Source organism: Pseudopipra pipra, chromosome W, assembly GCF_036250125.1.
Source record: "Pseudopipra pipra isolate bDixPip1 chromosome W, bDixPip1.hap1, whole genome shotgun sequence".
NCBI lineage: Eukaryota > Metazoa > Chordata > Aves > Passeriformes > Pipridae > Pseudopipra > Pseudopipra pipra.
In genome coordinates, this window is record NC_087580.1 from 30,485,310 (window position 1) to 30,512,097 (window position 26,788).

General features: G+C 56.3%; 2 protein-coding genes, 1 long non-coding RNA gene and 1 pseudogene across 3 annotated transcripts; all 4 read right to left on the reverse strand.

Annotated features, from left to right (window-relative positions):
• Positions 1 to 494: 494 nt before the first annotated feature.
• Positions 495 to 1,268, reverse strand: LOC135405639 (uncharacterized). The gene is made up of 3 exons (XR_010425893.1): positions 1,175 to 1,268; positions 788 to 847; positions 495 to 701 (listed from the first exon to the last, which is right to left on the reverse strand). It is a non-coding gene; the product is annotated as an uncharacterized LOC135405639 (long non-coding RNA).
• A 266-nt stretch (positions 1,269 to 1,534) lies between these two features.
• On the reverse strand, positions 1,535 to 8,186 carry LOC135404551 (uncharacterized). The gene is made up of 16 exons (XM_064639291.1): positions 7,763 to 8,186; positions 7,206 to 7,285; positions 6,888 to 7,013; positions 6,664 to 6,743; positions 6,425 to 6,545; positions 6,022 to 6,111; positions 5,515 to 5,619; positions 5,134 to 5,299; positions 4,574 to 4,668; positions 3,970 to 4,119; positions 3,621 to 3,775; positions 3,113 to 3,248; positions 2,894 to 3,028; positions 2,510 to 2,686; positions 2,089 to 2,244; positions 1,535 to 1,651 (listed from the first exon to the last, which is right to left on the reverse strand). The coding sequence occupies exons 1-16, from the start codon at positions 7,890 to 7,892 to the stop codon at positions 1,535 to 1,537; spliced, it is 2,019 nt and encodes a 672-aa protein (XP_064495361.1). The 5' UTR covers positions 7,893 to 8,186.
• Positions 8,187 to 13,598: 5,412 nt separating this feature from the next.
• LOC135404552 (zinc finger protein 239-like) lies at positions 13,599 to 15,275 on the reverse strand. Its single transcript, XM_064639292.1, has 2 exons — positions 15,269 to 15,275; positions 13,599 to 14,679 (listed from the first exon to the last, which is right to left on the reverse strand). The coding sequence occupies exons 1-2, from the start codon at positions 15,273 to 15,275 to the stop codon at positions 14,087 to 14,089; spliced, it is 600 nt and encodes a 199-aa protein (XP_064495362.1). The 3' UTR covers positions 13,599 to 14,086.
• Positions 15,276 to 21,292: 6,017 nt separating this feature from the next.
• Positions 21,293 to 26,185, reverse strand: LOC135404553 (ribosomal oxygenase 2-like; annotated as a pseudogene).
• Positions 26,186 to 26,788: the final 603 nt, after the last annotated feature.

Genomic DNA, 26,788 nt, shown 5'->3' on the forward strand with positions numbered 1-26,788 from the left:
CCTGTGGCAGCTGCAGCACAGGGCTTGCTGCTGTGCCACCTCCTGGGGTGCTGGGTCTGGGAGGACACAGGGGTCACAGAGTGGGGCACCGTGTGGGGACACAGGGAGAACTGTGGCTGCCCAGGCTGGAGAAGAGAAGGTTTTGGGGTGACCTTCCAGCCCCTTCCAGTGCCTAAAAGAGGCTCCAAGGGAGCTGGAGAGGGATTTTGGACGAGGGCCTGGAGTGACAGGACAAGGGGGAATAGCTTCACACCGGCAGAGGGCAGGGTGACATTGGCAGTGACCCTGAAATGGGGCGAGAAGGCTCGGGCAGCAGCTTGTCCTTTAGCCAAGGCGGCTTCTCCCAGGGAAAGCCCCATCCAGGGCTCAGCTTGTCCCACAAGCCTGGGGCCAGGGGTGCTGAGGGGGGAGCGTCCCGCTGCCTGCGGGACAGCCCAGGAAGGACACGGTCAGCTCGGCACACTCAGCACCACACACCTGAAGGACACCAGGGCTTTGGGCACGTTGTTGCAGCTTTATTCAGCCCCAGTCCTTTAGCCAAGGCAAGCTGCACCTCTGCCGGGCTCACGGCCAGCAGCAGCGCAGTGCTCGCAGGAGGCCTCTTGGTCTTTGCTGCACGCAAGGACTCCTCAGAATGGAGGTTGTCCGAGCTGCCAGGGAGCTGACAGAGATGTCCCAGTCATTCTCCAAGGGCTGAAGTGCTGTGAGGGAAAGAAACAGAGCCCAGATCAAACCCCACATCTGCAGAGAGCCTCTGGATTCCCCACAGACCGCGCTCCCCACTCACCGCTCAGGATGTCAGCCTGACTCTCCGTGGTCTGCTCCCTCAGGCGCCGTGTGATGAGTCCTGGGCACAGAGCTCCATTAGCCCCTGCTCCCCAGCCTGCTCCCAGCAGCAGGGCCCCCAGTCCTACCCTCCTCCCCCTCAGCAGGGCTGAGCCCAGGAGCCCCCAGAAGCTCAGGGCAGTGGGACTGAGCAAGGCGGCCACCAAGCCCTGCTGTGTGGGCAGGGCTGGCAGAGGGAGGCAAGGCCCTGCCCGGGGTGGCCGGGGCTGGGGCAGCCCCAGGACTGCCCCTCGTTGCTGGGGTAGCCCCAGGACTGCCCCTCGTTGCTGGGGCAGCAGTGGCACAGGGGCCAGGCTGCCCCAGAGGCACCGCAGGGGCTGGCACTCACCGATGAACCTGACGGCCGCCAGGCGCACGTTGGCCTGAGGGTCCTGCAGGTAGGGCAGACTCTGGTGGATGAAGTCTTCAGCCCTGCTCCTGCTCTTCTGAAGCTGCAGAGAGAACAAGGCATGTCTCTCCAGGGCTGTCACTGGGGCAGTTGGCTGGAGCAGTGCCTCCCGCCAGCACCCCCTGGGACGGAGAGGCCTCCCCTCCTGCTGGCTACAGGGAAGGGACAGGGGCCAGCAGAAGAGCCCCTGGGGCTCTGTTCTTGAGGGCAGCAACAGGGATGCAGCTCCAGGCTCTGCCCAGCTGCAGAGCCCCCAGCCCAGACATGGGATGAGGGCAGCCTTCCCCCAGCCTGGGCCCCTCAGCTTGTCCTTACCAAGCACGCTCCAAGCTCCCACAGCCGCTCTCTCTGCAGCAGGTGCTTGAGCGTCTTCCACTTCAGCAGCTCTGCGGCAGCAAGAAGGGCTTCCCTGGAGGCCTGCAGGACAGCATGAGCTGAGAAATGGCCTGGGGGCCTGGGCAAGGAGACATCTTGGCTCTGTTCCTGGGGGATCCTGCCTTTAGGAAGCTGGGACATGCCCTAGCCCAAATGTCTGGGAGCCTTTGGGGACAGCCCTGGGGGATAGGCGTGAAGGCTCAAAGGCCTGGCCTCCGACACAGCCTGTGGGGATGCCCCTGCTCAGGCCGTGGTGGTCACAGGCTGCTGCTGAGCCCTGCAGGAGCAGGCAGGGCCGGTGTTGCACAGGGCCGTGCCAGCTTCTCCGGCCCTGCTGGCGCTGGCTCCGCATGGACCTTCCCACGGGCTGTGCTGGGGAAGCGCTGCCCGCTGCCAGCTGCCCTTGCCCCGATGCCCAAGAGCCCTGGGGGTGTCAGCTCAGCCCTCTGTGTGTCAGGGCTCAGCCTTCAGCGCTGTACCTTGGCCACGCTGGGGACCTGGTCGCTCATGCGGAAGAGGAGAGGCACCAGTGCCCGCCACACCTCCTTCCTCATCCTCTTCTCATCCCTGCCGACCACCAACTGCAGCAGCTCCGTGAGCATGCGGATGGACAGCTCTCGCAGCTCGCTGCACTCCTGGCAGGAAGCAGGAAAAGGGAGTTTTGCAAACAGCAGCTCCCTGCCCACAGTGAAGAGGGCCGTGATCATGGCTGAGGGGAGGGCAGCGGCTCCGGCCTCACATCTCAGAGGAAGCAGGACTGGGCTGCATGGCCCAGAAGCCATCCCAGGAGAGCCCAGGGGAGTGGAGCTGGTTCCAAGTGCTGCTCACAGGGCTGGGCTGCAGGGCAGCTGTCATTGTCCAGTGCCCATCTGAGGGGCTCAGGCTCCACATCAGCCTTACCGAGTCAAAGAGGGGCAGGAGCCTCCCCACAAGCTGCACAGCGATGAAGCTGGCCTTGGTCTTCTTCAGCTGACGCAGAACGTTTCGCAAGGCCAGCAGGATCTTCATCTGGGCATCTTCGCTGCCAGCTTGCAGGATCTTCATCATGCCCGGCAGGAAGAGTTCTATGTTTCTGGCCTGTAGAGAGAAGAGAATGTCCATTGGGTGAAGAGGGCCGTGCCTGAAAAGCTCCCCAGGCAGCCACCCCAGGCCCCACCATGGCAGGGAGGGTGTTTGGAGCAGTCACCCCACGTTCTGAGTCCCAGGCCAGGCCAAAGCACTGCTTTCCACACAGCCCCAGCCCCCATTTGCCAACAGGGCTGCCCCTGACACCGCCCTGCTCACCATCTCGGCTCTCTGTGACAGCCCGACGAGCCCTTCCAGCAGCAGCCCGGCCGTCCTCTCGTTTGGACAGCCCTGATGGCTCTCGATGTCGGGCTCGTCAGCCAAATCCTCCCACTCAGCCTTCCTGGAGGATGACTGCAGGAGCAAACAGAGCTGTGAGGGGCCAGCAGAGCCTGCAGGGCTGGTGGGAGGGGACCAGGGCCTTTGGTGGTCACTCACAGCCATGGGCTGGGTGCAGGGGCCTTCTGCGGAGCAGTGGAAGCACTGTCTGTGCAGCAGGTTGGCAAAGCCCTCCAAGATCTTGGCCAGCGTCTCCGGCATGGAGGACATCAGCTCCCACAGCTCCGGCGCAGTGCTGGAAGGCAGAGCACTGTCAGCAGGGCTGCCTCAGCCACAGTGCTGTGGCCTGGAGCAGCCCCCCAGAACCTACCCCTTGGAGCCCTGGCTGCGTGTCCCCGGGGGCCCTGCCCGTGTGGGCAGGACGGGGCTGAGGGCGTGTTCCCCGTGGGGCTGGAGCACCGTGCTGGCTCTGGGCTGGCTGGGCCAGCTTTGGCTGCTGTGAAGCCAGCCCAGCCAGCAGGGCTGGAAAGCGTGGGGGGATGGAGGGCCCGACTCTGCAGGCTGTCCCTCAGCGTTTCTTGGCTCTGGCAGCCAGAGAGTCTCGGGGTCCCTCTCCCCCTTGTTCTTGAGGGAACAAGCCCACCCTCAAGGCCATCAGGGCCAGTACCTGTCTCCTTGAAGAGCCGCCTTGCACAGGAGGATGACCACTGTGGTGGGGTACAGGTTGGTCATCAGGCGAAGCAGTGACTCCGCTTTCTCCCACGCTGCCTGTGTGCTGCAGTATGGCAGGCTCTCAAGGATGCTGCTGACTATCTTGGGCGCCTGCAGGGGATACAGACGAGGATGGCACTGCCCCCGGAGTGCAGCCATGTGCTCAGTTGCCCTTCCCATTCCTCTCTGCTGCCTTGAGGTGGCTTGGGGGGCCCAAGTCACCTGTGCTTGGGAGGGAGGGATGCAGGGAGGAACAAGGCCCAAGAGGGCTGAAGGGCACAACAATGCAGCCACAGGCCACTTACGTCCGTCAGCCAGACGTCCGGGTCTTCCAAGGCCACATCCAGCAGGCTGCTGGGCACCTGCTGGTCGAGGATGCTGGCATCTCCCATGGCCTCGATGGCCACGAGGATGACATCCGTCCTCTCGTGGGACTGCAGGTATTTTCCAAAGGTCTATGGCAGCAAGGAAGGAAGAGATGTTGTGCTGAGTGCCCTGACGGTGCTGCTTGGCTGAGCAGCTCGAGGGGCCCTGGCCAGAAGTGCCCACCACTGCTGACAGCAGTGCCCACAGCAAAGCTGGCAGCAGTGCCTGCAGTCCCTGCATGGCAGAGGATGAGCAGAGAGGGCCCTCCTACTGGGGGAGGAGGGCTCATGGGCACAGGCTGCTGGCCCCACCAAGAACCAGGGACTTGCTGGTGGCCAGGAGCACTGGAGCTCCTGCTGGGGCTGAAGCTGCTGCTGGGCCACTGGAGTGCAGCCCTCATGCTGTCCCTGCTCAAGGATGGCAGGAACCCTCTCCCCAGGGAGCTGAGGGCACGCCAGCCCCACTGCTGCGGGGTCCTTTGGCTCACACCAGTGCCCTGCTGGTGCCACGGACAGGAGTCCCAGCAAGGGCGCAGCTCCTTACCTTGGCACAGTCCCTGGCGCTCAGAGAACACAGCGCGGAGGTGGTCACGGCTTCCCAGTGGACTTGGTCTGCTCTGTCCTTTAGCCTGGATTCGACTAAACACCGGGGCAAACACACAAGAGTCAGGAAGGCAGAGCAGCTTTGCCAGCAAGCTCACCAAACCTCCCTGGCATCTGCTGGCCAGGGGGCAGGACAGGAGCAGCCCAGGATTTCAGGAGGGCATCAGGAACAGCTTCTTGCTACAGGCACTGGAGGGACCAGCCAGGGTGGGGGATCTGCTCTTCCCCACCAGGGAAGACATGGCTTTGGGACAGGGAAGTCAAGAGGGGCTTTGGTTGTGGGGTCCACAAACCAGCGGGCTCCAAGATCCTGAAAGCAAGGGGAGGAAGGAGAGCAGCAGCAAACAGATCCTGGCCTTGAGCAGAGCACTCAGCCTCTGCAGCAAACTGGCAGCTGGGAAGCTCTGGGAAGCAGCTGGGAGGGGCAAAGGAGGTCAGGAAGCAGATCTATCAGGAGATAGAGCAGATAAAGCCCAGCACTGCTCTGCCTTTTTTACTTACAGATGAACTCAGCCAGGGCAAAAAGAGCATGGAAAGCTGCACAGCTTGTCTGCTCCTCAGAGAACCGGAAAAGGATGAGACGCCCCAGCAGCTTTCCTAGGAGTGGGAGCTGGATCTCCCCAGAGCAGACAGGTCCAGCAGTGCCTCTTCTGGCGTTGGCATTGGCCTGGATGAGGGAGGCATGAGCAGAAGGGCTGAGGGCACAAAGGTGGTGCCAAAGCCCCCCTCCCGAGAGTCTGCCCAGGGCTGGATTCCTGGAGAGACCAGGCTTTTCAGGGCCCTGCATCCCCATCTCTCAGAGCAGCCATGTGGGCAGCAGCCCTGGCATGGAGAGCAGCAGGGATGGGGGCAGGGCCTGGCTGGAGGGGGCCTGGTCCTTACCTGCAGAGTGGAATAGTCGGACAGCACACGGGCCAGCACATCGATCCTTGCCATGGCCCTCTCCCTCACAGCCTCTCTCTCGCATCTGGTGAAGTCCAGCAGCAGCTGGGACAAGAGAAGCAGCGGGTGAGCCCTGGGAGCAGACTCCAACACCAGCAGCACAGCTCCACTGCTGGGCCACGCTCGCCCCATCCATCAAGGCTTCCTCTCCCCTCCAGCAAAACCTGCAGTGGGGTGTCTGCCCCTGGATTCCCACCCAGGTCGGGCACACAGGCCCAGAGCCAACCTCATGGCCAAGGAGGAGGGCAGGTGCCACCCTCTGCAGCCCCTGTGCTCCACAAGAGCCTGGGGCCTGCCCCTGCTTCCCCACAGGAGGTGGGCACCCTCCCTGCAGGGCACTCTGCCTGTTCAGCACTGCTCTGGGCACCACTCAGCCAGCAGTAGGCAAACCCTCCCCTCCAGGCTGAGGAACAGCCCTGTCCCCCCCCCTTTTTGCTTGTGCCAGACCTCCAAGATGCCCTGCAGCTCCTCGCTGACTCGAGAGGCAGGAAAGCTGAGCACCATTGTCCTCAGCATGCTGTCCATGGAGTTCAGGGTCTGCAAGGAACACAGAGAGCAGTGGCAGTCATTCTGCTGTTCCTCCCAGCCCCAGGAGAGCCATCTGAACCCCCTGTGCCACAGGAGGAGGAGGAGGATGCCCACACTTCCCTGGAGAGACATGGGCATAGACAGTCTTAGGGGGTAGAGCAGCCTGTGGCACGGGATGCGGCCAGACCCATGGGAAAAGGACAGAGGCATGAGGGTAGGAAAGACCCTGCCCTGCCTGGGATCCTTGCTCCTGTGGCAGCATGGGATTGCCAGGGAGCAGGCCAGAGGGGCTGGAGGCCCCTGGAGCTTAGCCAGCACTTACCTTGATATAGAGGGCAAGGTCTGCTTTTGGCATTTCCTTCTCTGCAGGCAGCCAGAAGACACTTGAGAAACATGTGCGGAGGAGGCTTTTGGCTTTGCCCTCCAGCGCTGTGTCCACCAAGCTGCAGGGAGAGGGCAGGACACGGGTTGCACACGGGTGCTGGGAGCAGCTCCTCGACAACTCGTGCAGGTGGCATTGGACCTCTGGGGGGGGGGGGGCCGTGACAGATGGGCAGGTACCTCAATTTCTCCAGAGCCAGCATGGAAAGATGCCGAAGGTCTGTGCACAGCTGGTCCCTTGGCTCTTCTTCCAGCAGCGCCTGCAGAGCACAACCGGATGGCACCTGCTGGCAGCTCCCAGCACCCAGGGCCTCCAGTCCCTGACCCGCCCAAGCGCTGTCCACACAGGCTGCCTGTGCCAGGGGGCTTTGCTCCCTTCACCACATTGCCCAGAGTGCCCTCACCTTGATGTTCTCTGCCAGCTGGTACATGTCACAGAACAAATCCAGGCCCTGGGTCAGGCCATGGTTCAAGGCGCTTCTGCACAGCACGGAGATGCTCTGGAGAAATGTGGCCTTGTCTCTCTCCTCCTGCCAGCCAGGGGACAGAGACACAAACACGGATTGTGAGTGGACAGACACAGCCAGCGGGACCGCAGCACAGGGGGTGCAGTGCCCTGCGGGAGAAGCAGCCCTGCCCTGCCAGCACCCCTCCAGCAGCCCGGCAGCACAGCCCCTGCCAGCAGACAGCAGCACAGCCGCCCTCCAGCTGGCCACAGTTACCTTGTTGGGGCTGGTGACAAAGGCCAGGATGGAATCAACAGCTTCCTGCTCCTCCTTGTAGATGGGCAACCAGCTGGCATCTAAGGGGGGAAGGAGCAGGGAGAGCTGCAGAGGGTCCAGCGAGAGGAGGGGGCAGAGGATATCTGCCCTCCACCCAGCTCTCTGCCCACTGCCTTGGCACGGCCTTCCCTTGCAGCTCCTGGCTGGAGGGTGCCCAGCAGTGGAGCTGCCATGCCTGGGAAAGCCCCAGTGTCCTGGGCTGAGGAAAGCAATGGCAGACAGGCAGGAAAGGCCCAGGCTCCCACAGCACGGCTGCCTCCTGCCAGCCCAGCTGGCCCTCGCTGCCCACAGCCCAGAGCCCCTCTGCCCTGTCCTTCTTTGGGAGAGGCTGTGCTGGGGCCACGCTCCAGCCCTGAGCAGTCCCAGCTTTCAGGCAACATCATGGCTGACCCCCGGGACCCTCATTGTCAGCTGGCCAGGAAAGAAGGATCCTGGTGTGCTACAGGGTGTGCTGGTGGGCCCCAGCCCTGCCCAGCCCCACAGGGCCCCTCACTCACCGAGCTTGAGGGGCTGCATGGTGGTCACCTCGTAGGAGGACGGAAGCTGCAGACCTGGAGAGCGGCTCTCCTGGGAAGAGCTGTCTTCCATCCAGGCCTGCCTGGGGCAGGCGGGGGGTCTCTTCTCCATCCTGTGAATCAAAGAACACAGGGGAGCCTGCCTACGGAGGGCGTCCAAATGGTGGAGCCGAACACCCTCGGGAAAAATGCCGCGGCCAAATCGCCTCAGGCAAAGTGCCTCAGGCAAAAGGCCTCAGCAAAAGGCCTCAGCCAAAAAACCAAGGCAAAGTGCCTCAGCCAAAAGGCCAAGGCAAAGTGCCTCAGCCAAAAGGCCAAGGCAAAAGGCCTCAGCCAAAAGGCCAAGGCAAAGTGCCTCAGCCAAAAGGCCAAGGCAAAAGGCCACAGCCAAAGGCCAAGGCAAAAGGCCTCAGCCAAAAGGCCAAGGCAAAAGACCTCAGCCCAAAGGCCAAGGCAAAGTGCCTCAGGCAAAGCGCCTCAGCCAAAAGGCCTCGGCCCAAATGCCTCAGGCAAAAATGCTTCGGCAAAACGCCTCAGCAAAACGCCAAGTTCCCACGGGGCCACCAAGGGTCGTGGACAAGACGTGGACTGCAGTCGGGGGCTTCTCGCCAGCACCGCACTCCTCTCCTGTCCGGTCGCCGTCCTGACGGACACTGACCCACCGTGGGCCACGGCCGCGCTGAGCACACCTGCTGCAGTGGGTGTCACAAAGGGCCCCTCTGTGACACGCTGCCGGCCGCTAGCAATGGGTCCCAGTGCTTGTTGACATGGCACCTGCCCCCAGCAACGGGTCCCAGGGAGCCACCACGCAGGCTGGCACAGGCAGGGTGTCCCTGGGGACACAGGCCTGCCTCAGCCCTTGGCACTCAGCTGCCCTCAGAGTGTCTCCAGGCCCCACTTTGCTCTCATGTCTCCTTGGGACATCCCAAGGATCCCCATGTTCAGACAGCCCTGCGTGCCCCCAGGACATCCCTTTCCTGTCCCCACACTGCAGAGTCTGGCCTCAGAGCCCTTCAGTCACATTAAATGCATAACGTTTGCTCAAGCTTAACTGAAACCATGGCTTTTGTTGCATCTTCTCTTTCTCCCACTGACCAGCAAGAGTTTTTCCCCACTCAACAGCTCTTCCAGCACCAGGTCGCTCAGGAGCCCTCCCAAGGCCTTTGCCGCACCCCAGACCCCTGCGCGGCACCCTGAGCTGCCCCAGGGGTGGCTGAGTGGCCCTGCCAGGCTGGCGGAGTCTTGAGGGAGGCTTAGGGATGAAGGGGGGAGGATGGCACCCAGGGGGATTCCTTGGATTCACCAAGGAAGGCCTAGACTAAACTACCACAGGGATCCAGCTGGAAGGATCAGGCTCCTCAGCATGCTGGGAGCTGTCATCTGCTGGCACAGCCCAGCTGAGCGGCCGCATTGGTCCATCTGAGGGGCCAGGAGCTGTAGTCCTGCTGCTCTTGCCTCAGTTCTGTGTCTCTTCTACAGAATCAGACCAAAGAAGCCCCCAGAAGCCCAAAGGGCCCTGGAACAGCCCCTCTCTGACAGCCCCAGAGGTGCCCGGAGCTGCCTGCCAGCCCAGCTGGCCCTCGCTGCCCACAGCCCAGAGCCCCTCTGCCCTGTCCTTCTCTGGGAGAGGCTGTGCTGGGGCCACACTCCAGCCCTGAGCAGTCCCAGCTTTCAGGCAACATCATGGCTGACCCCCGGGACCACTGTGGGTCAGGAAAGATACACAGCTCAGGGGGGGCAACCCCTACAATAAATAACTCAAGTGGCCATTGTTTTTCTACTTTGCTCGATCCCGGAAGTTGCTGCTGCAGCGGGCCCGTGTCTAAAGCTGCTCTTTCCAAGTCTCATAGTCCTGGTGTTCGCCTACAAAAAATTGATGAATTTAAAAAAAAGAAAAGATGTGGCAGTGCTGTTCATGAAGCCTTCAGCAGTCACCAAGAGTTCTTTTCTGCAGAGATTTCAACTATTTCCTAAATTCCACACTTGTGGCTTCAGGCCATGACTTGCCAGAGCAGTCCCAGAGCTGGCCACTGCCCAGAGATGCCCTGGGGCAGCTCAAGGGCCCAAGTGGGACAAGTGGTCCAGGGTGTGTGGGAGCCCTTTGGAGCAGGAGCTGGTGGGCAGGAAGGGCCCAGCTGGGGAGGGTCAGGGAATCCCCCCCTGCAGCCCTGCTGCCCAGGCTGAGGAGGGTCCTCTCCAGCCCACAGCCCATCGTGTGCCCTTGGGGGCTGCGCTGCCGGGGCTGTTCCCAGGAACTGACTGGCCAAGGTGAGGAGTCAGAGACTGAAATGGTTCATGACTGTCATGGGTTAAAAAGGGTTTTCCCCTGGAGTTGGAAAGTGGTTAACCCCAGGAGGTGGTATTCTTGGTGTTGACCCAATCAGCACCCCTGCAAAATTAAACATATCACAACAGGCCAGAAAAGAAGAGATTACGTAGCTGAAACAAGAGCAGCAGCCATGGTCTGAGACCACGAGGAGAGAGGGGGGCCAGGGAGCCCTGCTGGGGGCCAAGACCCCCCAGCCCCCCGGCTGGGGCTGTAGAAACTCGGAACAGTGTTAAACTGGGCTGAGTACTGTGGCCAAGAGCCGAGGGAGTTTTTCTCCACTGTGAGTGGGCAGCAGGAGCGGCGGCAGAGACAGCACCAAACAGAGATCTGTGGCTGAGAGCCAGGAAGACAGTCAGCAGGAACGAGGTGGCACAGAGCCAAGCTGAGAGACACAGAGATGCCCGACGGAGAGACAGAGCACCAGGCTCAGCAGAGACTGTTTGGGGTGAGCCTGGCTTTATTTCTACAAACCCTTTGAGACCCCTCTTGGAAGGAGGGGGTGGACTTCCACTTGAAGGGAGTCCTGAAATGCAGCAGCAACTAGAGAGAGAGAGAGAGAGAGAAAAGCTGAGAAGCTCAGAGATGTCCTGGAGCTGGACCAGGACAGCCAGGAGGAATGTGGAGGGGGGAAGAGGCCTTCCTGCCCCCCTTTGCCATGCTGACAGTTTGAGACGGAGCAAAGGAGCTCTGCTGGAACGCTTGGGGCAAAAACTGAACTGAAAGCCCTAAACGTTCTGACTCAGGAGGAACTTGAATCCCCTGAGGAAGGGACTGTCAGGGGTGCCCAGTACCCCTGTGATATGACTGTGGAGAGGTGAGCCTTGTCCCTGCTTTTGTAGTCCGCGGGAGAGAGACCTTCGGCTGGAGCCAAAGGGCCAAGGGGTGAGAGAAGACCCCTGTGTTGTAATGGAGAGAGAGAGAGATTTTCCAGCTACGACAAATCCAGCTGCGACTGCTGCCTTGAAGAGGAGAGACACTGCTGCCCTGAAAGTGGAAAGGGTCTTTTCATCTTCCCTTCAGAACTTTTATTGGAGGGAAAGGATGGATTTGATCTAATGTAAATATATTGCTTTTCCATAGGAGAGATAGTTAGAATTGTGTATATATTGTATTATAGTATTTATTTGTGTAAGTAATAAACTGTAATATAATTCCTTTCGCCCCATACTGAGCTGTGTTTTGTCTGAAAACCCTCTCACACTGAAACAAATTGGGGGGTGGGGGGCTAGGACATGGAAATTGGATTTGTGAGGGTCTCAAACTCCCACAATGATTTATGCATTCTAGGATTGCCAGGGCACTTTTGCAGGCTGGGAAGAGGCAGCTGGACCCATCCCCCCTGCCAGTGCTGCTGAAGGTGTCAAGCCCTGAAAAGGCGAGAAGAGACGTGTTTACCAGGCCCCTCACGGGAACTCTGCGCAGGCCCAGCAGACCTTGGAGGCTCAAGGCACGGCCCAGAACACTGTCCATGGATATAATAACTCATAACTTCTTGGAGTGTGGGGGCTTCCCTCCCTTACCCCAAACGCATCAAGGCCACCACTTCAACTGACAGACATTGGAGCTGCAACTCCTAAGATCCATCGCTGGACCCCGTGGGTGGTGACTATAGACATCTTTTCACTCTCATCTCTGCTTTCCCTTACTCTCCCTTACCCTTATCCTGCCTTTCCCATATGCATTTTCCCTAAAGGTTCTCTTTATGCCATATTGCTGAAGATGAGAGATAGAGATGATAACACCCAAAATGGCAACATACCTGTTTACCTTTGAAACAAAAGTGTTCTAAAATAAACCCTACATATATATGTTTTCAAACACTGATTATTTAGTTTCATTTCACTCTAATCCACCCCAAGGGATTTATTAATAAGAACCTGGTTACCCCCCCTTTCTGGGGTGGGTGGTAACAGACCCCTTGTAGCAGGATGTTCTACCTGGAAAAGAATCTCATCAGAGAATGCAAGCACTGCCAGCTCTCTGTGGGGAGTTACTGCTGGTGCCAAGGGGTTGGTTTAGTGTTGAATTGTGCCAAACCCAGCCTGGTTCCCCAACCTTCCAACACACATGCTGCTTTTGGAAGCAGAGTTTGACAGATCAGCTGCTCACTGGCCTGGGAATATGTGACTGCTGATCCATCACTGGATAAGCATAAAAGCCCAGGGCCAAATTTCATGGAGCAGATTCTTCCACAGACTTTGTTGAAGTGTGTGGAGCTTCTGCTGTGAAGCAGGGACAGCTCTTGATGGTCACTGCCCAGGGGGGAAAAGAGAGATCTGCCTTGATTTATTTCTATCAGACCCCGCCGGGCCCTCCCCGCTTCCTGCCGGGATCGGACACCGCCGGCGGCCCCGGCCCTGCCGGGCTCCATCAGCCTGAGCAATTGCTGCCAAGGAGGGGCCGGGGGCTTCCTCTTGGCCTTCGTCTCCCTGGCGCTGGGGCTCGGCTTCTACCTGCGCCAGAAGGTGAGGGGGGTCCCAGGGGGTCGTGTGTCCCCCCAGAGCGTCTGTGCCCCCCCGGGGACCCCCCACCCCGGTGTCACCCCCTTTTCTCTCCCCACAGAGCTCCTGAGCCGGCGGCGGCCGCAGCCCCTCCCCGGGGCCTCGGGCCCGGCCTGGACCCCCCCCGTCCCTGTGAGGATTTTGGGGGGGTTCGTGTGTCCCCCTCCCCTGCTGCCACTCCTGATCCCAGGAAAGCTTCCCAGTTCTCCCCAGTCCCGGTTATTGCGGGGCAGTGGGGGAGGGGTTTGGGGGAATCCCAAGGGGTGGAGCCGAGTTTGGGGGGAGCAGAACTGGCCCCAGGATGGATCTGGAATGGGGAATCCCCCTGTGTTCCCCCTGTGTCAACCTGCTCTGGAGGGGCTTTGGGAGGGAACCTGCCCCTCAATAAAGCACCCAGCTCACCCCAAAAGTTGCTGGGAACTCCCCAAAACCTCCACATCGTCCCCCAAGGACCCTCAAACCCACTCAAAGACCACCCAGATCCAACCCAACCCCTTTTTTGAGGGGATTTCTCTGGGCAGTGGTGGTCCTGGGAGCCCCCCCGGCTGTGGGCGAGGAGCTCTCAGGTGAACAGGGGGTGAGAAGGAGGAGGTCGGTGGGAAAAGTGGGGGTCAGAGGGGATAAAGGGGTGGTGAGACCCAAAACTGAGCATGAGAGGGCTGGGGACTGAAGAGATGATATGGAATTGGTGAGAGAGGGGGGAAAAGAGTAGGGGTTAGGACCCCAAAACTGATCGGGGGGGGGTGCTGAGGATGAGGGGACCATGAAAAGGTGGAAGGAACAGGGAGAAGGGTGGAAAAGGGGGGGTGGTCTGGTGGGTCTGACAGTCCCATGGGGGTCTTTGGGGAGAGGGGGGCTGGCAAAGGGGGTCTGTCTCCCTGACCTCTCAACTTACTGTGGGGTGCTGGGGGCTGCTGGATCCAATCTCAGGCTTGCTTTATGCCAACAGTTTCAGCTGACAGGAATTACAAAGGTGCGACTGAACCACTTTTGTCCCCCAGCTTTTAATGATGGCAAATCAGATCTATTGATAGAAATGAATTATTTAGCGTTACAAATGATCAGACAAAAGATCTTCCTCAGCTGAAACTACCAGGAGTACAGGATAAGACAGGACAGGGCTCTACACTAAAGCAATTGTTGAAGCAATTCTACTCAAGCTGGCAAAAAAGCAATAATTTTAATTAGAGATGGATGGAACTCCCCCAGACCAACGCTCGTGGGGAGATCTCTGCTCTCAACCTCCAGGAGTGACCCTGGGGGGTCCCCAGCCAAGGCAGGAATCTCCACACACCCCCCAAGACGGGTTCTTATGGAAGAAGCTGCCCCTGGGAAAGGGGACTGGCCCTTTGTGGTCGAAAGGGATGGACTGACAGTCACTGGACTCCAGGGGTTGCCTCCTCATCAGGGGCTTCATTTGGGGTGGAAGCAGCGGCCGAAGCTCTTCCTGCAGTCGGGGCACTGGTAGGGCTTCTCTTACTGGTGGGTCCGCTGGTGTCTGGTCAAGTTAGAGCTCTGGGTGAAGCTCTTTCCACACTCCCCACACTTGTAGGGCCTCTCCCCAGTGTGGATGTGCCGGTGGGTGATGAGGGTGGACTTTCGGTTGAAGCCCTTCCCGCAGTCAGTGCAGCGGAAGGGCCTCTCATCCGTGTGCGTCCGCTCGTGCTGCAGGAGATTCGCGTTGGTTGGAAACCTCTTTCCACATTCAAAGCACATATAGGGCCGTTCCCCGGTGTGGATGAGCAGGTGGATGTGGAGGCTGGAGCTCTTGCTGAAGCTCTTCCCACATTGCCCACACATGTAGGGCCGTTCCCCAGTGTGGATGCGCTGGTGGTTGTGGAGATTGGAGCTGTCCCTGAAGCTCTTCCCACATTCCGCACACAAATAGGGCCGTTCCCCAGTGTGGATGTGCAGGTGTTGGATGAGACTGAAGCTGTCCCTGAAGCTCTTCCCACATTCCCCACATTTGTAAGGCCGTTCCCCAGTGTGGATGTGCTGGTGTTGGATCAGGTTGGAGTTGCCCCTGAAGCTCTTCCCACATTCCAAGCACCTAAAGGGCTTCTCCCTGCCTGAAGGTTGCTCAGGGTCCACCAGGTCAGAGCTCCCCCTCAAGCTCTGGTTGCCTTCCCAGCACAGGCTGGCTCTTTCCTCCTCAGAGCACCCTGGGCTGGCTTTGGAGCCCCTCCTGGGGGGGGATCTCCGGCCCTTTTCCTCCCCGCTGCCTTCCTGCGCCGGGGAGCCCTTCAAAACGGCCTCTCCCACCAGGGTCTCACGGGGGGATTTGTCCTCCGGGCTCTCCGTCCTCAGCTCGGGGCCTGGGGCAGGAAGCAAGAAGGACAGGCAGGGGATTTGCCTCCGGCCCACAGGGAAGGCCAAGGACATCCCCCCAACTCCGGCCCCGGCAGGACGGCGGCGCCAGCGGGGTTGTCCTGCAGCCGGGGCCATGCTGGGCTGACAGAGCCAGCACAACACCCGCCCAAAGGGACACTGACTGCCTCCTCACCTGCCTGGGGGGCCCAAGGCATCTTCCTCTTCCTCGCAGCCTCCTCCTCCATCCGCCCAAGCTTTGGGAAGGACAAATCCTGATGGGGGGGGAAACAAGGGCTGAGCGCGTTGGCTTGGGGGTTCCTCCTGCCCAAGTCCATCTCTAGAACTCACCGGGCATCCTGTGACCATAAAACGTCCAAAACACCAAGATTCAGACAATATCAAGAAGACCCTCGCCCCCCCAAACTGCAAAAAGTTACAGTTAAGCCAAAAAATACTCCAAACTATGAACATGCAGCGCAAAAAAATTCTCCCAGAAATTCCTCCTCTCTGGTCTCTTCCCTCTGGGGTTCAGAGGGTCTCCCCTGACTGACCCTCTGACTCCTCTGGGGTGTTGGGGGTCCCAAGAGTCCCTTCTCCTCTGACTCTCACCTTCGGGGTGCCATATTCCCAGACATTCTCCCTATCCATGGTTTCCACTTTGTTGTCTCAGGGATCCAAGGGGTCCCCACTGTCCAAGTTTCCCCTTCTCCACACCCCCCGTTTCAGGCTCCCTCGGGTCCTGGGGCTCCTCCTTCTCCATGCTCCCCCCTCCAGGCTGCCGGGGGTCCCCCAGCTCTGACATCTCCCCGCTCCGCCCTCCACACTCGGCAGCTCCCGGGCTCCACACCCACCCCCGGCACTCCCGAGGGGGCCCCAAACCCGCTGTGTCCCCCCCGCTGGCACCGGGCTGACAATGGAGCCGGCGGGGCCTGACCCAGCAACACCAACCCCCACCGTGGGGGGGGAACCCGCATCCCCCCGCCCACCGCCGGGGCTCTGCCACCAACCCAGCCCGGCACCCCCAAAAAACACCTCCTGCCCACCCCCAAGAGCCCCCAAAAGAGGAGAAGCAACAGCAGGAGAACAATCAACCCCCATCCCATGGGTGCCCAGGAAGTGGGAACTTGTCCCAAATATGCTGGGGGGAGCGCGGGCAGTCATGACACACTCGGGCTGCCAGCACAGATTTCCCTGCACAGGCTGCAGTGAGTCAAGCTCTGCAGAGGAGATTGCCCCCATGGATGGGATTGCAGAGGCTCCCTCAGGTCCCCAGCAGGAATCAGCAACCAGGAATAGACACAAAAGGCCCCCCAGAAAAGTTCTGCGGGAGTGTCCTGTAGGGAGGGGACAGTGTCACCCCACCAGGGCGGGGCTGGCAAGTGGGAGGCTGCTCCAGGGCTCTGCAAGAGGCCTCGTGCTCTGCTCGGCCACAGCACTGGCTGGTACCAACCCCCCCGGCTGCCCCCGGCCCTGGGCAGCTCTGCTGCCACAGGCTGTGCCCTCACCGTGGCCCTGCAATGGCCCTGCCTGTCCCTCACCCGTGGCCCTGCCCGTGGCCCTATCCCTTGGATCTCTCTCTGCCAGCTCAGTGTGGGGCACACGGGCTGGGGGTCCCTCCCAAGCCCCCCGGGCAGCCGGCGTTGGCTGGGGGGATGTGAGGGCTGGGCCTGCTCAGCACAGCCCCGGCCTCGTGCCCAGCGCCTCTTTCCTGACCCACACAAGACCTTCACGGCCCCCCAGGGCTCCCCTGCTGCTGCCTCTGCTCCTGGCCCTGCCTTTGCTGCTCCCTTGGCTGGGGCAGCGGCTGCAGGGGGGGATGGCAGCAGCTTCAGCTCCACGGCACTTCCTGGGGGGAGCTCAGCCCGGGGGGGACGGGCAGGGACCTGATGGGGATGGACAGGGGCCCAGCAGGGACAGACAGGGCCTGCAGGGGAAGGCACAGGGACAACCTGGTCCCCCACACTGACACCGCTATCTCTGCTCCTCCTTGCAGGCTCCGTGGCCAGGCACAGTTTGTGTTCCTGGGTGCCCACCATCTCAGCACTTGGAGACGCTCAAATCAGCGCCCGCAGCTCTGCAGCAAAGCCCCAGCTCACCTGGCACACAGGGGATGGACACAGCACCTTCAAGGGGATGGGCACTGACAGCTTTGCCTCTCTTTCCCACCACGGGGCTCTCCTTCCTCAGCAGCACCTCTGCCTTGCACTTATTCTCAGCCTCACCTCAGGGACAGCTCTGGGCTCACCTCCGCGCCACTTCTCAGCCTCACCTCAGGGCCTGGGCTCAAGGACAGGAACCTGCAGGGAGGGGACATCAGGTGCAAGCTGAGGGCTGCCTGCTTGCACTGCACTCTGGCCTTCTTTCTCCTTCTGCAATCATTCCACAACTTAGCCTGCTTTTCTAACACCACACATTTACACACTAACCTTGGAGATAGATATGGACAGACATCTCTATCACCCTGGGGATAGAGCCTCAAGCATGTGCTGCCATAGGAATGGCAATCACAGAATCACAGAATCAGCCCAGTTGGAAAAGACCTCCGAGATCATCAAGTCCAACCCTGGATCCAACCCCACCGTGCTTCCCAGATCATGGCACTGAGGCCACATCCACTCTCACCTTCAACACCTCCAGGGACGCTGACTCCACCCCCTCCCTGCCCAGCCCATTCCAAGGCCTGATGACTCTCTCTGTAAAAAATTGCTTCCTAATATCCAACCTAAACCTCCCTTGGCACAGCTCAAGACCCAGCCCTCTTGTCCTACTGCTGCTTCCTGGCACAACAGCCCCACCCCCACCTGGCTCCAACCTCCTGGCAGGGACTTGCAGACAGTCAGGAGGTCTCCCCTGAGCCTCCTCTTCTCCAGCCTCAACACCCCCAGCTCCCTCAGCCTCTCCTCACACCACTTGTGCTCCACTCCCTTCCCCAGCCTCGCTGCTCTTCTCTGCACCTGCTCCAGCCCCTCCAGGGCCTTCCTCAACTCAGGGGCCCAGAGCTGGACACAGCACTCCAGGGGTGGCCTCAGCAGCGCTCACTCCAGCCCAACAATCACTTCCCTGCTCCTGCTGACACACTCTTCCTCACACAGGCCACCATCCATTGGCCCTCTTGGCCACCTGGCCACACTCTGCCTCCTCTTCAGCTTCCTGTCCATCCACACTCCCAGCTCCCTTTCTGCCTGCCTGCTCTCCAGACACTCTGGCCCCAGCCCGGGGGGCTGACGGGGCTTCTTGTGGCCAAAGGGCAGGACCCGGCCCTTGGCCTGCTGGAACCTCATCCCCTTGCAATCAGCCCATGGATCCAGCTGGGCCAGGTCCCTCTGCAGAGCCCTCCTGCCTTCCAGCACATCAACACACCCCCAGCTTGGGGTCACCTGCACATTTGCTGATGAAATGCCTGGTTCTGCAGGAGCTGCAGATGCTCAAAGGGCAGCAGGACCAAGTCAGGGACCTGGGGGGGCCTGGGGGGCTTTGGGGTGCGGGAGGGTCCTGGGGGAGCTGGGGAGGGGCTTTGGGGATTGGGGGTACAAACCAGGACAGACCAGTGCAGACCAGTACCTCCTCACTGCTCCCTGGATCTCTCTTGGAGCTGGGCCACGTTGTCCTGGGACATCTCAGCCCCCCCCAGTGCCCTCCCAGTACAGCCCAGTGCCCCCAGTACAGCCCACTGTGTTCCTGTCCCAGGGTGCCAGGGTGCCCCCCTCTTTGGGGACGTTGGAATGGAGTTGGGGGGGGGGCTGGGGGAGATTTGAAGGGATCTGGGGGTTTGGATGGGGATTTGGGGGCGTTTAAGGGTCTTTGGGTGTATTTGGGGGAGTTAAAACAGGTTTTGGGGGCATTGGGGCATCAAAGGGATCTGTGGGGGGAGGGGAGTAAAGGGAAAATGAAGGTTAAGGGACATATGGGGAGGTTAAAGAGGTCTGGGGGGGAGATGAGGGGCTGCACCAAGAGCAGGTGAGTCCTGAGACCTCCCCGGTGTCTCCAAGACCCTCTTGGTGTTCCTAATTCCCCCTTGACACTCCAAGACAAGCCTGGTGTCTCCAGTGTCCCCAGGGCCTCCCCATTGCCATTATTCCCCCCTTGACACCCCCAATTCCACTGGCCCCAAGCCCATCCCTGATGTCCCCAACCCTCCATCTCACCCCAGGAGCCCCCCCTGGACCCTTTGACCCCTAAAAATGCCCCCCCACACGCTCACAGAAAGGCCAAGGGCATCTGCGGACACGTTGGGGACAGTTGGGGGGCTTTGCAGGGCACTGGGTGATTACTGGAGGATACTGGGACACACTGGGGGGAACCAGAGGGCACTGGGAGGGACTTGGGAGTTACTGGGGGATTATCAGGACACAGGGAGAGACACTGGCAGGTTACTGGGCCATACTGGGGGTTACTGGGTGCTCACTGGAACATCACTGGGCCATACTGGGGGGCAGTGGGAGGTCACTGGGACACACTGGCTGGTCACTGAGGGGGTTACTGGGCCGTACTGAGGGGCACTGGGATCCCCTTACACGGATGCGGTACATCTCCCCCCCGCACTTTGGGGGGCACCCCCAGGACTCCTCCCCTGGGGGCTGGGGAGATCCCCTGAACCCCACTGCTGGGCTTTAGGGGACCCCGGGCCCCAGTCCCTTTGGGGTCTCTGTGTGCTGCGTGTTGGGGGTCTCTGGGGTTCGGGGGGGGGGCATTGGGATCCCCTTTCCCTGGGGTCGGTCCGCCGGGCCGGCAGGGGGCGCTGTGGCGGGAGGGGTAATGGCGGATCGCGGGTAATGCCGGCGGGTAACGCCGGCGCGCCTGCGCAGTGCAGCCAGGGCGCTGGGACAGCCCCACCCCCCCCACGCGGGTTCCAGGCCCTGCGCTCTGACCCTCGGGAACCCCCGAACCCCTCGGCTAAACCCTCCCGAGCCCTCCAGCCTTTCCACCCACAGCCGCGCTCCCCGCAGCCCCGAGCGGATCCCCAGAATCGCGCTCTCCGAGAGCACCCTCACCTCCACCGCTACCGCTGCCCCGCAGACAACATGGCGCTCTGCGCACGCCCCGCCTCTCGAGCCCCCGCCGCAGCCAATCAGCGCTCGGCCCGTCCCCGCCCCGTCCCTGCCGGCCCCGCCCTGTCGGGTGAGCGGGGCGGGCACGGCGGGAAAGCGGCGGGGGGGAAAGAGCGGGGGGGACCCCAAAGGGAGCGCGAGGGGCGGGGGGTCACCCCCAAAGGGGGCTGGGGGGAGCCGGGCTGTGAAGGGACTGCTTTTCCAAACTGCCCTGCTTATCCCGCATGTGCACACTTCTGCCCTGCTGGGATCTGGCCCAGACAAACCTGAAAATACCTGGAAGTGCCACCTCCACCAGCACTTCCTCCACAGCTGCTTTCAAGGATTTCTCTTCAATTTGCCAAGGAAATGTTTCCAGATCATACTTCCATCTACAAGTCAGAACAGCAGCCTGCACCAGGACTCCTGCTTGTTTTCCCTGCACTTGCTGACAGGAGGTGCAGAGGCAGGATGTCAGCACTTCATTACCAACAGCCTTAACGGGGCATGACTCCACTTTTTAACCTTGGAAGAAGAGCAGCTTTTCCTTTTCCTCTCCTGTTTTTTGGGGTTAGTTTTTTTTTACCTTCTGAATAAAAGAACACATGTGTAAATTGAAATAATCTGAACCCAACTTTTAAGAAGACTGACACCTTTGAGCAGCTTCCTCTTAACCCTCTCTCCATGTTGGAGGAGTGGCCAGATGAAGAGTTACCAGCCCATCCTGGCTTCCAGAATGGCACAGCTGGTGGTCAGAGATTCATCTCACAGTTATCTAGAATATGCCCAAACTTGTTCTGCCCTTCCTAATTCCTAACTCAGACCAATGGCTCCAAACCCAGCATCTGGGAGGCTGATTAGGTTGGCAAGAACATTTCCCTGTGTGATAACAGTGTGGGCACAAGGACTGGGAGTGTGTCATAGGAAATCTGACTGGCATACATGGGGTAGGAGACAAAAAAAAACACAGATAAGCAGAAAATGTTTGCAAGGAAGAATTGGCAGCAAATCTGTCAGAAGATTAGTGCAGGTGACTATCAAATACAGGAGAAAACGTGATGAAAGGAGTAACTCATGACTCTTTATCTGAGCTATGAAATGAACAGTAACTTCAGCCACTGATGAGAGATTTTTTTAAATATAGAAGTGAGTTTGCAGTTGTAGCATTTTCCACATTAAAGCCTACAGCTGGTAAATAATAAAATAAGCAATTAAAAAGCAATCAAGCTTGCTGCATGAAAACCTCTCAAACAGGCTGCTTCAAACAACAACAGTCTTCTTGCTCCCCTCCTTCCCCCAAGCCCCAAAACTTCACCACACCTCAGGTCTGTACTACTCACACACATCACTTGGCAGAGGAAAGCCACACAAGACAAAAGATAAAGAATAATGACTTGTTTTGGTAGGTACTGATGGTCACGTGTGTGGAATGGGAGGTCCCAAGAGGAGTGTCAGCTTGGTGGATGGTCCCTCTTGGGAAGTACAGGAAGTCACCTGGCTGCAAGAAAATTGATATATTTAGGGCATCAGGTCAAACCTTACTGCAGTCAGAGAAAATACTCTCTGAGCAGACAGTCTGACAATATATATCCTTTAGAATCACAAAATGGAGCAGTCCTGCAATGTACACTTTAATAACATAAAGAACACTAAGCCAGAAGTTCAGAACCTTAAACTTTCCAACCTGCTGTCAATATTTGCTGAAAATGTGAAACAAGCTTTTTAACATCACAGAACACACAGACTCCCACTGAGCTGCAGGAAGAGGACAAAGAAGCAGCTGAGATGGACCTGCTGGCAACACAGTGGGCTGGCAGAGGAGCAGTGAAATGGGGATTTGGTCAGATCACATCAAAAGAAAAGGCTAGTATTCCACGAGAAAAGCCAAATGTTCTATAAAAATGGTAATCTGTTACAATACTGTTGTCTGAGATTTTCAGTTAAAGCACTTAAAAAACAGGTACGACCTTCCTCCTCCTCCTCCCTATCTTTCTTCTCACCTATGTAAATTAAAACTCCACACTGAAAAAAAACTAGATAAGGAAAGTCAAGGCAAGAAAGGTGTAAAGCACATAAAATTGCCTCCAAGAAGGAAATAAAAGTTTACTTGTGGCTTGTCCTGTAAACACCTATAGAGTTGGACAGCACAGTCAAAGAAAACTGCCTTCCTTACCAGAGTGGGGACTACACCAACCAAGAGTATTCTGAATTCTCTTCATTTGAAAGATGGAGAAAGGAAATATTCTAGAAAGATGTTTAGGGAGAAAATAGAGTCAAACAACAGCACCCCCCTCAGAGGCAGCCACAAAGAGACAACCAAACTTTGACACCAGCCACCCAGAAGAAATGGGTCACAGGAAGTGAACAACAGCAAACAGAAGAAAAATAAACTAAAAACTTGGATAACTTTTAAGCCCATCATTATTCCATAAAAATGAAAGGCACTGAATTCTGGTCCAAAATATTCCAGAAATGAAAAAGGGAACTGTAATTTACTAGACTTTGCATCACCCAGTACACGATGACGATTGAATATTCCCCTCTGTCAAACAACACAGCTCATGATGTCAGCATCCCATCCAATGGGTCACACTATTCCTAAAACACCTACACCCAAATGCAGCTCTGGACACTGAGAAGAGCAGAGAGAGGCTCCAGAACAGGCCAAAAGGCAGAGAAACTCCTGAGGATCCCAACATGGAGCAGCACCACCAGCTGGACAAGTAACACTTCAAAAGCAGGTCAAACAGAACAGGACAAGCACCAGATTCCCTGCTGACACTCAGTAATCTTCATGAAATGTTCCTTTCATTCCAAAAATCAACCACCAACCAAACACTTGAATTTCAGGTTTGGAAAAAGGAAGAGCAATTAATACAGCAAGTTTATATGGGGTTTGGTTCATGCTTCTCTTTATCAGCCAAGGATAAATATTTAAATCTCATTCACCAGAACAGTGACAATGTTCAGTGCAGCAGTAAGTCTCAGTGCACAGAAGGATTAGCCTGAGGGATTACAGGCAGCATGTAAAAGCATAAAAATGTTTTAGAACCATACACAAACCCAGTGTTTTTTCTGCACACAACTCCACAAACATGACCTAGGAGTCAGGGTGCCCAACCTGGAGAGTACTAGTCAATTTACAGAAATAACTGGGGTTTTTGGCCCGTCATTTAAATACTACAAGCAAAGGATACCTTTAAAAAAGGATACAGACAACTATCACCCAAATTTCTCGTGCTCGCAGTGTGCAAACCCTCCCCTCAGTTTCACAGCCACAATCACTGCCTTCAAGAAATGGACCACTTTTAACTTTTCTGGCAATCACAGCCCAGACCACCTAAGGCAATGAAATTCTCATACCTTTAATATGAACTCATGTGTGGGATTCCCAATCCTATCTTCTGATTCCACATCATATTCCCGAGCTAAAGGCACCCTTGGTTTATAGAGCCGCCAGTGCTTCTCGCCTTCCAGCTGAAGGATAAACACCTGCAAAAGACCATAAATCCAAATCCATAAGGAAGTAATTCCTTTCACATTAATTTTTAGATAGCTACAATTCAGAGAAATTTAAATTTGAACTAATTTTTTTTGTCTCTATTTAGAGACAACAGACAGAGGAGTTGTGAAGTGGGATCTGTTTTATCCTAAGGCAGGCATTTGGAAATCCCTGTTTCTCTCCAGTCACTTAAGTAAGTGCTAGAGAACTAACCCAAAAGGAACATCTGCCACACAAATATCCAAAATTTCAGGTGAAAGAGGCTTATCCCCAACAGAGCATCAGAAACCTCTACAGGGTGCCCAATGGGGGTAGATGGCATGAGTTAGAAATGCTGGATGTGAGGCTGCTGAATAACAAGCATAAGGAAAATGAAACTCCAGGTGTATTGAATGGAAATGAAAATATTAAAAAGCAAAATATACATATAAGGATTGGATTTTTTGATTTGGTTTAAGTGGGATAGTCCAATTTTTTCTTTATAATGCAGTGTATATTTGTATGTTTCTTTTAGAAGCTGATTTAAAATGCATTTGGACCACAGGAATTCATCATATCAGTAACTTCTTAAAAACAGCAGGACCAACAAGCACAACCAGTCTGCTGTTACAGTCCAGCTGAAGAAAGAGCAAGTACTTAGTAAAGGAAAAAGGACTTGTAAATTCTTGGGGCCTGAATGAAGTGAAAATGAAAAAACAGGTGCTAGAAAGCTTCTGCAGCTGTGAAAACAAACTTCTCTTTTTATCTAAGGGAAATACCAGGTCTGGAAAACCCAGTTTACATGCTATTATGATTAGATATTACTATTAGTAAATTTTCAGCAAAAATATGTAAGAAAAACGACTACAAGGAAACACAAATAAAAGAAAACATTTTCCTATAATGTTTAGTGGGGGGAGGGTTAGAAGCACACACACAGCAGCAAACACTGCCATCAGCAAAAGCCCATGCACAGTTTCACAGACAAGGTTGTGCTGTCCTACCTCAACATCATCATAGTGAGGAGGAAGGCCCTGGGATCCCTGGGGAGGGATGTAAACATTGGTCCCCACCAGAGACCCAAAGTAGCACTCCAGCTTCTCCTGAATCTTCCACAGCTCCTCCTGTAAAAAAAAAAGATGCTGTTACTTGCTGAAGAGCTCAGCCAAGCCCAGCCCACACCCTCCCCATGGCTTGGGAAGAATGATCACATCAGGGACACAGAGGCTGGGAAGGAAGGTGCTCTGTACCAGTGTTTCTCCTGAAGGAGAGCACTGGAGATGCAAAGGGGATCTGCCATGAGAGTCATTGCTAAGCCAAAAAGTCTGGTGCCCCAGCCTGGGTTTGTTCTCTTCCCTGTGCCATCTTTAGGCTGCACAACCAGACAGACAAGGCTGAACAGAGGAAAATAATCCCACAAACAGCAGAACACCATAAGACAAGAAGCACATGCAGGACCTGCATTCTCTCACCAGAGAGAACATACAAAGGTTAGAGACCTTTCACCAGTTACTCCAATCATTTGGGAATATTCAAAACCAAACTTGACTCATCCACACCCCACATGTGACAGACAAGGCACCGAAGGGAAACAGCAGAACGTGCCAAGTACCAGATCCACACAAGTGCAGCTTGGCCATTAAAGCTGACAGCAGCCAGGAACACTATACCTGGGACTCAGCTTGTATTTGGGATCTTATTTGGGTCCACCTCACAATTCAATTGTGTTGACACCTTCAAGACTACCTGAATCAAAGCACCTCCAAGAATCCAAGTCCCTTACACAACTGTGCAGCACCACTGCCTCGTTCTCAAACTCAAGGACTGAGAACACTCAGCTAAAATGGGCTGGTACCTTTCCATGGTGCAATTCACTGGCAAGAACACTGGAAATATTTCACATGGTTTCACACCTTACCCTCCATTAAAGGGAAGTGGCTCAAAAGCCACAAAGTTTGCACAAGGAAACAGTGGGGCAGAAGGGATAATTTAAGCACAGATGCCTAATCATCAATTTTGTGCATTTGGTTTTGTTTCCAAACTTTTATGTGACAGAGCAAAATTTTAAAAAGAATGTATTATTATACATATTATAGCATGAATCAGATTTTGTTCTTACTGCAGAGCAGTGAAACATGATGGACAGTGCAAAAGTATAAACTGTGTTTTAATACGGCTCATGTAAAGATTTCAGCAGGTCATCAATGTCAACCACTTGCCCTGGGGACAGAGATGAAGCCATGTCTAGTGCAACTCAAGCAAAACACACCACATTATTAAGCCAGCATCAACTATATCCAGTGAAACAATCCCACCTTAAATCTCTGAGGCTGATGAAACTGTATTGTTGCCTTTTTCTGGTCAAAATCCTTCTTCAGCTGCATGTAATTCACTTTGCCTTCTTTATTTAAAACCTTCTTCTTTCCATTCACACACTGCAGATATTCACATCTCGCCCATAGTACAGGCCCTGGCTGCACAGCTCCTTCAAGTCTGACAGCTGGAACAGGGACAGGCAGTAAGCAGCCACCTGGGGATCATTTCTCTGGATGAGCAGTGGCTTTTGCTCCCAGTACTCCTTGAAAAACACCTCTTCTTTGATGGGGGAGATCAAGCTCCCGAAGAGGCTGTCTGGGTTCTCAAAACTCAGGACTGAGGGAGAACAAGCTGCTTCCAGCTTTGCTCGTTTACACTGTGCCTGTGTTTCTTTTCCCATTTCAGCATGCTTCCCTCCTTTCTTGGGCATGGTTCCTGTTCAAGAGGAGAGAGGACCAAAACAATCAACCAGCAACACAACCTCAAGAGCTCACGGGCCCAGAGCAACAACTCTTACCCTACCCAGTGGGATATCAGAGTATCCTGGGAACAGCTCTGGTTTCAGAGCCTCACTATTTGCTCCAAAGCATTAACACTTTACAGAAGACAGGGAACATTGTTAGGCCTTCCTGTTGATGCTCTGTAATTACTACATTTACAAGTTTAAAACTTGTAAAATTGACCAGTTTAAGAACTAAAAGGCCAAGATTCTGCTTTCAGTCCGGTCGAGCTGTCAAACTTTGTTTATGTAGAACAAAAAGAATTCTTTCACACAAGCACAGACATTTCATTTTAAAGCTGGAAGTCATTTACTTTGTTTTTCCCAGGCAGATAGTATGATTGTGTACCATTATGCCAAAATAAAGAAGTTGATCTACAAATGGTTTGGCTGCCAAATTCTCAGGAATGTTAAGGGGAAAATCAAGTAACGGTAGGTAACTGTGCAAGTCTGGAAAGCCAACACCTGAGAAGTTTGAACGTGCTGATGCCATAATTCCTAAGTAAAAATGACAGCTCTACTCCCTACACCCATTTGATAGGAAA